The sequence below is a fragment of the Sycon ciliatum genome, chromosome 7 (genome assembly GCF_964019385.1).
Source record: "Sycon ciliatum chromosome 7, ocSycCili1.1, whole genome shotgun sequence".
NCBI classification, from domain to species: domain Eukaryota; kingdom Metazoa; phylum Porifera; class Calcarea; order Leucosolenida; family Sycettidae; genus Sycon; species Sycon ciliatum.
The window spans coordinates 17,557,048-17,568,743 of record NC_088649.1 but is presented as its reverse complement, the minus strand read 5'-3'; the positions used below and the strand labels follow the sequence as shown (position 1 = coordinate 17,568,743).

The 11,696-nt window shown below is 42.1% G+C and overlaps 1 protein-coding gene across 1 annotated transcript; it reads left to right on the top strand.

Moving 5' to 3' along the window:
* Window positions 1-680: 680 nt before the first annotated feature.
* Window positions 681-1,649, top strand: LOC135821128 (uncharacterized protein DDB_G0271670-like; the record flags this gene model as incomplete). The annotated part of the gene is made up of 1 exon (XM_065334195.1): window positions 681-1,649. A coding segment is annotated over one exon (969 nt), but the record flags the coding sequence as incomplete, so codon positions are not given.
* Window positions 1,650-11,696: the final 10,047 nt, after the last annotated feature.

Sequence of the window (11,696 nt, the reverse complement as noted above, 5' to 3'; positions counted from 1 at the left end):
GATAGGGAAGGAGTGTTCCGTGTTTTTGAAGGCATTGGTTGGCCGTATTCTAGAGAAAAATGCTGATTTGGTGTATTCTGTTGTTGTCAATCATTTGCGATGCCGTTTGTCATTCTGCCTACTTCGCTGGTGTATCACCTGTTTACGTGGCTCTAGGTCCTCCTATCGCTCTAAGCGCTCGGCGAGCTTTGTGAATGACTGCCGTGTGCTCTCTAGGGCATAGTTTTTCGTTGTCATCATCTCGTATAATGTCAAAATGTGATCTAAAGTTTGTTTTCCGGTGTCCTGAAGTTTTTTCTTTTGTATGAATCTCGGTTTCATTTCTGGCGGTGTTCAAGCAGTTCTGGTTTGGATGTCTTTCTTTCCTTTTCCTTCCCCTTTTTCATGTATAAACATTGCTGTTGCCATTAATATTTGTTATCTTTCTATTTTGTTACAATTTTGCTGTTCGCCTTTTGAATTCATTGCCCTCCTTGCATTCACATCTTCATTGCTTTGTGCTTTCAATAAAAACACATTTCAGTAGTAGTAGTAGTAGTAGTAGTAGTAGTAGTAGTAGTAGTAGTAGTAGTAGTAGTAGTAGTAGTAGTAGTAGTAGTAGTAGTAGTAGTAGTAGTAGTAGTAGTAGTAGTAGTAGTAGTAGTAGTAGTAGTAGTAGTAGTAGTAGTAGTAGTAGTAGTAGTAGTAGTAGTAGTAGTAGTAGTAGTAGTAGTAGTAGTAGTAGTAGTAGTAGTAGTAGTAGTAGTAGTAGTAGTAGTAGTAGTAGTAGTAGTAGTAGTAGTAGTAGTAGTAGTAGTAGTAGTAGTAGTAGTAGTAGTAGTAGTAGTAGTAGTAGTAGTAGTAGTAGTAGTAGTAGTAGTAGTAGTAGTAGTAGTAGTAGTAGTAGTAGTAGTAGTAGTAGTAGTAGTAGTAGTAGTAGTAGTAGTAGTAGTAGTAGTAGTAGTAGTAGTAGTAGTAGTAGTAGTAGTAGTAGTAGTAGTAGTAGTAGTAGTAGTAGTAGTAGTAGTAGTAGTAGTAGTAGTAGTAGTAGTAGTAGTAGTAGTAGTAGTAGTAGTAGTAGTAGTAGTAGTAGTAGTAGTAGTAGTAGTAGTAGTAGTAGTAGTAGTAGTAGTAGTAGTAGTAGTAGTAGTAGTAGTAGTAGTAGTAGTAGTAGTAGTAGTAGTAGTAGTAGTAGTAGTAGTAGTAGTAGTAGTAGTAGTAGTAGTAGTAGTAGTAGTAGTAGTAGTAGTAGTAGTAGTAGTAGTAGTAGTAGTAGTAGTAGTAGTAGTAGTAGTAGTAGTAGTAGTAGTAGTAGTAGTAGTAGTAGTAGTAGTAGTAGTAGTAGTAGTAGTAGTAGTAGTAGTAGTAGTAGTAGTAGTAGTAGTAGTAGTAGTAGTAGTAGTAGTAGTAGTAGTAGTAGTAGTAGTAGTAGTAGTAGTAGTAGTAGTAGTAGTAGTAGTAGTAGTAGTAGTAGTAGTAGTAGTAGTAGTAGTAGTAGTAGTAGTAGTAGTAGTAGTAGTAGTAGTAGTAGTAGTAGTAGTAGTAGTAGTAGTAGTAGTAGTAGTAGTAGTAGTAGTAGTAGTAGTAGTAGTAGTAGTAGTAGTAGTAGTAGTAGTAGTAGTAGTAGTAGTAGTAGTAGTAGTAGTAGTAGTAGTAGTAGTAGTAGTAGTAGTAGTAGTAGTAGTAGTAGTAGTAGTAGTAGTAGTAGTAGTAGTAGTAGTAGTAGTAGTAGTAGTAGTAGTAGTAGTTTTTGGACATTGTATTGCATTGCTGCTCCATCTACATGGCTGTATTTGTGTTTCACATCTCCATTTCAAGTTTCCTAATAAAGATTGTGTCAAGTAGTAGTAGTAGTAGTAGTAGTAGTAGTAGTAGTAGTAGTAGTAGTAGTAGTAGTAGTAGTAGTAGTAGTAGTAGTAGTAGTAGTAGTAGTAGTAGTAGTAGTAGTAGTAGTAGTAGTAGTAGTAGTAGTAGTAGTAGTAGTAGTAGTAGTAGTAGTAGTAGTAGTAGTAGTAGTAGTAGTAGTAGTAGTAGTAGTAGTAGTAGTAGTAGTAGTAGTAGTAGTAGTAGTAGTAGTAGTAGTAGTAGTAGTAGTAGTAGTAGTAGTAGTAGTAGTAGTAGTAGTAGTAGTAGTAGTAGTAGTAGTAGTAGTAGTAGTAGTAGTAGTAGTAGTAGTAGTAGTAGTAGTAGTAGTAGTAGTAGTAGTAGTAGTAGTAGTAGTAGTAGTAGTAGTAGTAGTAGTAGTAGTAGTAGTAGTAGTAGTAGTAGTAGTAGTAGTAGTAGTAGTAGTAGTAGTAGTAGTAGTAGTAGTAGTAGTAGTAGTAGTAGTAGTAGTAGTAGTAGTAGTAGTAGTAGTAGTAGTAGTAGTAGTAGTAGTAGTAGTAGTAGTAGTAGTAGTAGTAGTAGTAGTAGTAGTAGTAGTAGTAGTAGTAGTAGTAGTAGTAGTAGTAGTAGTAGTAGTAGTAGTAGTAGTAGTAGTAGTAGTAGTAGTAGTAGTAGTAGTAGTAGTAGTAGTAGTAGTAGTAGTAGTAGTAGTAGTAGTAGTAGTAGTAGTAGTAGTAGTAGTAGTAGTAGTAGTAGTAGTAGTAGTAGTAGTAGTAGTAGTAGTAGTAGTAGTAGTAGTAGTAGTAGTAGTAGTAGTAGTAGTAGTAGTAGTAGTAGTAGTAGTAGTAGTAGTAGTAGTAGTAGTAGTAGTAGTAGTAGTAGTAGTAGTAGTAGTAGTAGTAGTAGTAGTAGTAGTAGTAGTAGTAGTAGTAGTAGTAGTAGTAGTAGTAGTAGTAGTAGTAGTAGTAGTTAGTAGTAGTAGTAGTAGTAGTAGTAGTAGTAGTAGTAGTAGTAGTAGTAGTAGTAGTAGTAGTAGTAGTAGTAGTAGTAGTAGTAGTAGTAGTAGTAGTAGTATTAGTAGTAGTAGTAGTAGTAGTCGCACGGACTCGTGCTGTTGCCATGCGGCGGGAGAGGGACCGCCAGGCATCGGATCTGGCTGCTGCCGTTTCTCGTGAGCTATCGCCCCCGCAGCAGTTGTTAATCGAGATTGCGGGTGAGCCCGGCATATCGTCATGGCTGACGGCGGACCCGATGTCCCGGTACGGCACCGTGCTGAATTGTAATGACTTCAGAGACGCTCTCTGTATCCGTTACGACCTGGATCTCAGGGACACCGCGGCAACCTGTGTGTGTGGTCAGCCTGCCGTGCGGGATCACATGTTTGTATGCCCGACCGGCGGCTATCCTGGTGCGCGTCACGACAACATCCGTGATCTGCTCGCGGAGGTGTTGGTTGATGTCGCCCAGGACGTTGAAAAGGAGCCTAGGCTGGCGGCCATGCATGGGGAGGATCTACCCGGACGCCAGCTGAATCGCCAGGACGAGGCCCGAGCGGACATCCGAGCCAGGGGCTTCTGGACAAGGCAGCAGGACGCCTATTTTGATGTTAGGGTAACCCACCCTAAGGCGTCTGTGCTGTCTCGTTCAGAAGTCCTTGGCCAGCTCAGGTCTCACGAGCGGCGTAAGAAGGCCGAGTATGGGCCACGGATCGTCAACATCGAGCGTGCGTCATTTACGCCGCTTGTGTTTACGACGCAGGGCCTGGCGGCACCGGAGTGCGCGAAATTTCTATCGACGTTGGCGACATACCTGTCCAGGCGTCACACCGATATCCCGTACTCCATCCTCATCAACCGGTTGCGGGTACGCATCTCATTTTGCTTACTTCGGTGGGCCGTCACCTGTTTCCGCGGGTGCCGGGCCTCGTATCAGCGGCGTCGCCAGTCGTCTTTCCTGGTGGAGTGCCGGCAGATGGGTGGCCGATGAGCTGTTGCCATGGCAAGGGGGCTGCTGAGACGCCGGCTTGGCACCGGGTGGACTCGCTGCCGATGGTACGGTGTAGGATGTATGTACAATGTAGGTACTTCACTCTGTTGTCATTTGTCTGTCTATTTGTTGAATTGGATAGGTGTATGGACAGTTCTCCACAATGCATGCACATCCATTCATAACATTCATGACAGGTAATTTATATTGACATTGGCTTAGACTTGCATACATGACGGGACCTGTTACTTTAATTTTCACTTTGAGTTTAAAGTTTTCTTCTTTTGACATTGGATTTGACATTGGATTTGACATTGGATTTACTAATTGATTTGACGTTATTTAAAGGAGTTTTCTTTTTTTTAATTGAATTAATCTTCAATGATTTACGATTTCACGTTTCCGCTATTTTGCCCGTAAAAGAGGCTTGTCACTAGTAGTAGTAGTAGTAGTAGTAGTAGTAGTAGTAGTAGTAGTAGTAGTAGTAGTAGTAGTAGTAGTAGTAGTAGTAGTAGTAGTAGTAGTAGTAGTAGTAGTAGTAGTAGTAGTAGTAGTAGTAGTAGTAGTAGTAGTAGTAGTAGTAGTAGTAGTAGTAGTAGTAGTAGTAGTAGTAGTAGTAGTAGTAGTAGTAGTAGTAGTAGTAGTAGTAGTAGTAGTAGTAGTAGTAGTAGTAGTAGTAGTAGTAGTAGTAGTAGTAGTAGTAGTAGTAGTAGTAGTAGTAGTAGTAGTAGTAGTAGTAGTAGTAGTAGTAGTAGTAGTAGTAGTAGTAGTAGTAGTAGTAGTAGTAGTAGTAGTAGTAGTAGTAGTAGTAGTAGTAGTAGTAGTAGTAGTAGTAGTAGTAGTAGTAGTAGTAGTAGTAGTAGTAGTAGTAGTAGTAGTAGTAGTAGTAGTAGTAGTAGTAGTAGTAGTAGTAGTAGTAGTAGTAGTAGTAGTAGTAGTAGTAGTAGTAGTAGTAGTAGTAGTAGTAGTAGTAGTAGTAGTAGTAGTAGTAGTAGTAGTAGTAGTAGTAGTAGTAGTAGTAGTAGTAGTAGTAGTAGTAGTAGTAGTAGTAGTAGTAGTAGTAGTAGTAGTAGTAGTAGTAGTAGTAGTAGTAGTAGTAGTAGTAGTAGTAGTAGTAGTAGTAGTAGTAGTAGTAGTAGTAGTAGTAGTAGTAGTAGTAGTAGTAGTAGTAGTAGTAGTAGTAGTAGTAGTAGTAGTAGTAGTAGTAGTAGTAGTAGTAGTAGTAGTAGTAGTAGTAGTAGTAGTAGTAGTAGTAGTAGTAGTAGTAGTAGTAGTAGTAGTAGTAGTAGTAGTAGTAGTAGTAGTAGTAGTAGTAGTAGTAGTAGTAGTAGTAGTAGTAGTAGTAGTAGTAGTAGTAGTAGTAGTAGTAGTAGTAGTAGTAGTAGTAGTAGTAGTAGTAGTAGTAGTAGTAGTAGTAGTAGTAGTAGTAGTAGTAGTAGTAGTAGTAGTAGTAGTAGTAGTAGTAGTAGTAGTAGTAGTAGTAGTAGTAGTAGTAGTAGTAGTAGTAGTAGTAGTAGTAGTAGTAGTAGTAGTAGTAGTAGTAGTAGTAGTAGTAGTAGTAGTAGTAGTAGTAGTAGTAGTAGTAGTAGTAGTAGTAGTAGTAGTAGTAGTAGTAGTAGTAGTAGTAGTAGTAGTAGTAGTAGTAGTAGTAGTAGTAGTAGTAGTAGTAGTAGTAGTAGTAGTAGTAGTAGTAGTAGTAGTAGTAGTAGTAGTAGTAGTAGTAGTAGTAGTAGTAGTAGTAGTAGTAGTAGTAGTAGTAGTAGTAGTAGTAGTAGTAGTAGTAGTAGTAGTAGTAGTAGTAGTAGTAGTAGTAGTAGTAGTAGTAGTAGTAGTAGTAGTAGTAGTAGTAGTAGTAGTAGTAGTAGTAGTAGTAGTAGTAGTAGTAGTAGTAGTAGTAGTAGTAGTAGTAGTAGTAGTAGTAGTAGTAGTAGTAGTAGTAGTAGTAGTAGTAGTAGTAGTAGTAGTAGTAGTAGTAGTAGTAGTAGTAGTAGTAGTAGTAGTAGTAGTAGTAGTAGTAGTAGTAGTAGTAGTAGTAGTAGTAGTAGTAGTAGTAGTAGTAGTAGTAGTAGTAGTAGTAGTAGTAGTAGTAGTAGTAGTAGTAGTAGTAGTAGTAGTAGTAGTAGTAGTAGTAGTAGTAGTAGTAGTAGTAGTAGTAGTAGTAGTAGTAGTAGTAGTAGTAGTAGTAGTAGTAGTAGTAGTAGTAGTAGTAGTAGTAGTAGTAGTAGTAGTAGTAGTAGTAGTAGTAGTAGTAGTAGTAGTAGTAGTAGTAGTAGTAGTAGTAGTAGTAGTAGTAGTAGTAGTAGTAGTAGTAGTAGTAGTAGTAGTAGTAGTAGTAGTAGTAGTAGTAGTAGTAGTAGTAGTAGTAGTAGTAGTAGTAGTAGTAGTAGTAGTAGTAGTAGTAGTAGTAGTAGTAGTAGTAGTAGTAGTAGTAGTAGTAGTAGTAGTAGTAGTAGTAGTAGTAGTAGTAGTAGTAGTAGTAGTAGTAGTAGTAGTAGTAGTAGTAGTAGTAGTAACAAGGCCTCTTTTACGGGCAAATGACGCATATGCGTAAACCAAAAGCAACAAGAAACTCAATAAACAATGTCCAACAAAAGAATCTGCTGACTGCAAAAAAGGACACAAGGTAAAACCCAAGTCCAATAGATCGCGTATGGTACGTATGTGTGAACAAACCAAAAGCCGATTGAGTGGTGAATGTGGAATGTGTAAGTTGAAAACTCGAGTCTGATAAATAGCCTATTGGGGGTAAATGTGTAAAAACATCATAAACCAATAGGGTGGTGGATGTATAATTTGTCTGCGTGTGAATGCTTATTTCGATCTGTCCGATAAACAAAACAAAACAAACTATTATAAAAGTAGAACCAAAAAAAAAAAAAAAAAAAAAACAAAACAAAACAAAAGAAAACAAAGACATGCTCAAAAACAGATATGTCCGTTACGTCACAACATCCGTTTAGGATCGGCCACACAGCCCCATGCCACTACCGGAGCAGCCTGCACTCCGTGACAAACGAATTGCCACGGCGTACGCCCCGAGCTCCCCGGCATCCACGCAGACAGGTTACGGCCCAGCGGAGGAGGCAGAAGGCAATCTTGGCACGAAGATGGTGCATGACGACGGAGTACTGTAGGTCAGAGTGCTTCTCCACCACGCGCTGAACAAGCCGCTTCAGGAACATTCCACACTCTGCCCCAGCCATGCCATTCGTAGCAAACACCAACGGAGTGAAGGCACCTCGCTCGACGTCCGTGATCCTCTGGCAGTATTTTCGCTTCTTCTCCAACTCGCTGGTGCGCAGTTGGCCAAGGGCTTCCGAACGCGACAGCAGGGACGCTTTAGGGTGGGTGACCCTGACATCAAAGAAAGCGTCCTGCTGCCTTGTCCAGAAACCCCCGGCCCTGATGTCCAAACGAGCTTCAGCGCTGCGATTGGCGGTCCGGCCGGCGAGCACCTCGCCATCGAGAGGGAGCAGTCTAGGCTCGACCTCCACGTCTGGCACGACATCGCCAAGGACAGCCGCCAGGGTGTCCCGGATTTCGTCATGACGTGCCATCGGGTACCCCCCATGTGGACACGTCATCGAGTGGTGTAGGGTGGTGTCCGCTCCACAAGCGCATTTGCACGGGACATCCAGTGGCAGGTACCCATAGCGTATGCACACCGCATCTCGAAAGTCGGACTTGTTCAGGATTGTCCGGTGCGCAGTAAGCGGGGCACACGTCAGCCATGACGACACGCCCTTCTCACCGGCGATATCTGTGAGGCATTTCTGAGGCGGTGGCAGATCGGGATACAACGCCGCGACTAGTGCCTTCTGCGACTTCTCCTTGTCCTTGCGACGTGAGACCGCTCGCTTGCGGGACTCGGTAACGGCTGCGACTGACGGGTTATCACGAACCGGCTGGGTGGTGTGGACCCCAGGTTCTGGTCGGGTCACAGGTCCAGGAGGATCACGAACGGACGCAGCAGAAGACGCAGCAGAAGCAGAAGCAACCGACAATGGTGGATTCCGGTGCGATGCTAAAGACACCTCCTCGCCATCGGGCACGGACGCAGCAGAAGCAGAAGCAACCGACAAGGGTGGATTCTGAGGCGATGCCAAAGACACCTCCTCGCCATCGGGGACGGCACTCCCCGAACCATCACCGACCATCAGACGTACAAGCGGCTCCGTCACCGCAACAGAAGTGGAATACTCCCGCTCCGCCTCAGCGCCTCAGTAGTAGTAGTAGTAGTAGTAGTAGTAGTAGTAGTAGTAGTAGTAGTAGTAGTAGTAGTAGTAGTAGTAGTAGTAGTAGTAGTAGTAGTAGTAGTAGTAGTAGTAGTAGTAGTAGTAGTAGTAGTAGTAGTAGTAGTAGTAGTAGTAGTAGTAGTAGTAGTAGTAGTAGTAGTAGTAGTAGTAGTAGTAGTAGTAGTAGTAGTAGTAGTAGTAGTAGTAGTAGTAGTAGTAGTAGTAGTAGTAGTAGTAGTAGTAGTAGTAGTAGTAGTAGTAGTAGTAGTAGTAGTAGTAGTAGTAGTAGTAGTAGTAGTAGTAGTAGTAGTAGTAGTAGTAGTAGTAGTAGTAGTAGTAGTAGTAGTAGTAGTAGTAGTAGTAGTAGTAGTAGTAGTAGTAGTAGTAGTAGTAGTAGTAGTAGTAGTAGTAGTAGTAGTAGTAGTAGTAGTAGTAGTAGTAGTAGTAGTAGTAGTAGTAGTAGTAGTAGTAGTAGTAGTAGTAGTAGTAGTAGTAGTAGTAGTAGTAGTAGTAGTAGTAGTAGTAGTAGTAGTAGTAGTAGTAGTAGTAGTAGTAGTAGTAGTAGTAGTAGTAGTAGTAGTAGTAGTAGTAGTAGTAGTAGTAGTAGTAGTAGTAGTAGTAGTAGTAGTAGTAGTAGTAGTAGTAGTAGTAGTAGTAGTAGTAGTAGTAGTAGTAGTAGTAGTAGTAGTAGTAGTAGTAGTAGTAGTAGTAGTAGTAGTAGTAGTAGTAGTAGTAGTAGTAGTAGTAGTAGTAGTAGTAGTAGTAGTAGTAGTAGTAGTAGTAGTAGTAGTAGTAGTAGTAGTAGTAGTAGTAGTAGTAGTAGTAGTAGTAGTAGTAGTAGTAGTAGTAGTAGTAGTAGTAGTAGTAGTAGTAGTAGTAGTAGTAGTAGTAGTAGTAGTAGTAGTAGTAGTAGTAGTAGTAGTAGTAGTAGTAGTAGTAGTAGTAGTAGTAGTAGTAGTAGTAGTAGTAGTAGTAGTAGTAGTAGTAGTAGTAGTAGTAGTAGTAGTAGTAGTAGTAGTAGTAGTAGTAGTAGTAGTAGTAGTAGTAGTAGTAGTAGTAGTAGTAGTAGTAGTAGTAGTAGTAGTAGTAGTAGTAGTAGTAGTAGTAGTAGTAGTAGTAGTAGTAGTAGTAGTAGTAGTAGTAGTAGTAGTAGTAGTAGTAGTAGTAGTAGTAGTAGTAGTAGTAGTAGTAGTAGTAGTAGTAGTAGTAGTAGTAGTAGTAGTAGTAGTAGTAGTAGTAGTAGTAGTAGTAGTAGTAGTAGTAGTAGTAGTAGTAGTAGTAGTAGTAGTAGTAGTAGTAGTAGTAGTAGTAGTAGTAGTAGTAGTAGTAGTAGTAGTAGTAGTAGTAGTAGTAGTAGTAGTAGTAGTAGTAGTAGTAGTAGTAGTAGTAGTAGTAGTAGTAGTAGTAGTAGTAGTAGTAGTAGTAGTAGTAGTAGTAGTAGTAGTAGTAGTAGTAGTAGTAGTAGTAGTAGTAGTAGTAGTAGTAGTAGTAGTAGTAGTAGTAGTAGTAGTAGTAGTAGTAGTAGTAGTAGTAGTAGTAGTAGTAGTAGTAGTAGTAGTAGTAGTAGTAGTAGTAGTAGTAGTAGTAGTAGTAGTAGTAGTAGTAGTAGTAGTAGTAGTAGTAGTAGTAGTAGTAGTAGTAGTAGTAGTAGTAGTAGTAGTAGTAGTAGTAGTAGTAGTAGTAGTAGTAGTAGTAGTAGTAGTAGTAGTAGTAGTAGTAGTAGTAGTAGTAGTAGTAGTAGTAGTAGTAGTAGTAGTAGTAGTAGTAGTAGTAGTAGTAGTAGTAGTAGTAGTAGTAGTAGTAGTAGTAGTAGTAGTAGTAGTAGTAGTAGTAGTAGTAGTAGTAGTAGTAGTAGTAGTAGTAGTAGTAGTAGTAGTAGTAGTAGTAACAAGGCCTCTTTTACGGGCAAATGACGCATATGCGTAAACCAAAAGCAACAAGAAACTCAATAAACAATGTCCAACAAAAGAATCTGCTGACTGCAAAAAAGGACACAAGGTAAAACCCAAGTCCAATAGATCGCGTATGGTACGTATGTGTGAACAAACCAAAAGCCGATTGAGTGGTGAATGTGGAATGTGTAAGTTGAAAACTCGAGTCTGATAAATAGCCTATTGGGGGTAAATGTGTAAAAACATCATAAACCAATAGGGTGGTGGATGTATAATTTGTCTGCGTGTGAATGCTTATTTCGATCTGTCCGATAAACAAAACAAAACAAACTATTATAAAAGTAGAACCAAAAAACAAAAAAACAAAAACAAAAAACAAAACAAAAGAAAACAAAGACATGCTCAAAAACAGATATGTCCGTTACGTCACAACATCCGTTTAGGATCGGCCACACAGCCCCATGCCACTACCGGAGCAGCCTGCACTCCGTGACAAACGAATTGCCACGGCGTACGCCCCGAGCTCCCCGGCATCCACGCAGACAGGTTACGGCCCAGCGGAGGAGGCAGAAGGCAATCTTGGCACGAAGATGGTGCATGACGACGGAGTACTGTAGGTCAGAGTGCTTCTCCACCACGCGCTGAACAAGCCGCTTCAGGAACATTCCACACTCTGCCCCAGCCATGCCATTCGTAGCAAACACCAACGGAGTGAAGGCACCTCGCTCGACGTCCGTGATCCTCTGGCAGTATTTTCGCTTCTTCTCCAACTCGCTGGTGCGCAGTTGGCCAAGGGCTTCCGAACGCGACAGCAGGGACGCTTTAGGGTGGGTGACCCTGACATCAAAGAAAGCGTCCTGCTGCCTTGTCCAGAAACCCCCGGCCCTGATGTCCAAACGAGCTTCAGCGCTGCGATTGGCGGTCCGGCCGGCGAGCACCTCGCCATCGAGAGGGAGCAGTCTAGGCTCGACCTCCACGTCTGGCACGACATCGCCAAGGACAGCCGCCAGGGTGTCCCGGATTTCGTCATGACGTGCCATCGGGTACCCCCCATGTGGACACGTCATCGAGTGGTGTAGGGTGGTGTCCGCTCCACAAGCGCATTTGCACGGGACATCCAGTGGCAGGTACCCATAGCGTATGCACACCGCATCTCGAAAGTCGGACTTGTTCAGGATTGTCCGGTGCGCAGTAAGCGGGGCACACGTCAGCCATGACGACACGCCCTTCTCACCGGCGATATCTGTGAGGCATTTCTGAGGCGGTGGCAGATCGGGATACAACGCCGCGACTAGTGCCTTCTGCGACTTCTCCTTGTCCTTGCGACGTGAGACCGCTCGCTTGCGGGACTCGGTAACGGCTGCGACTGACGGGTTATCACGAACCGGCTGGGTGGTGTGGACCCCAGGTTCTGGTCGGGTCACAGGTCCAGGAGGATCACGAACGGACGCAGCAGAAGACGCAGCAGAAGCAGAAGCAACCGACAATGGTGGATTCCGGTGCGATGCTAAAGACACCTCCTCGCCATCGGGCACGGACGCAGCAGAAGCAGAAGCAACCGACAAGGGTGGATTCTGAGGCGATGCCAAAGACACCTCCTCGCCATCGGGGACGGCACTCCCCGAACCATCACCGACCATCAGACGTACAAGCGGCTCCGTCACCGCAACAGAAGTGGAATACTCCCGCTCCGCCTCAGCGCCTCAGTAGTAGTAGTAGTAGTAGTAGTAGTAGTAGTAGTAGTAGTAGTAGTAGTAGTAGTAGTAGTAGTAGTAGTAGT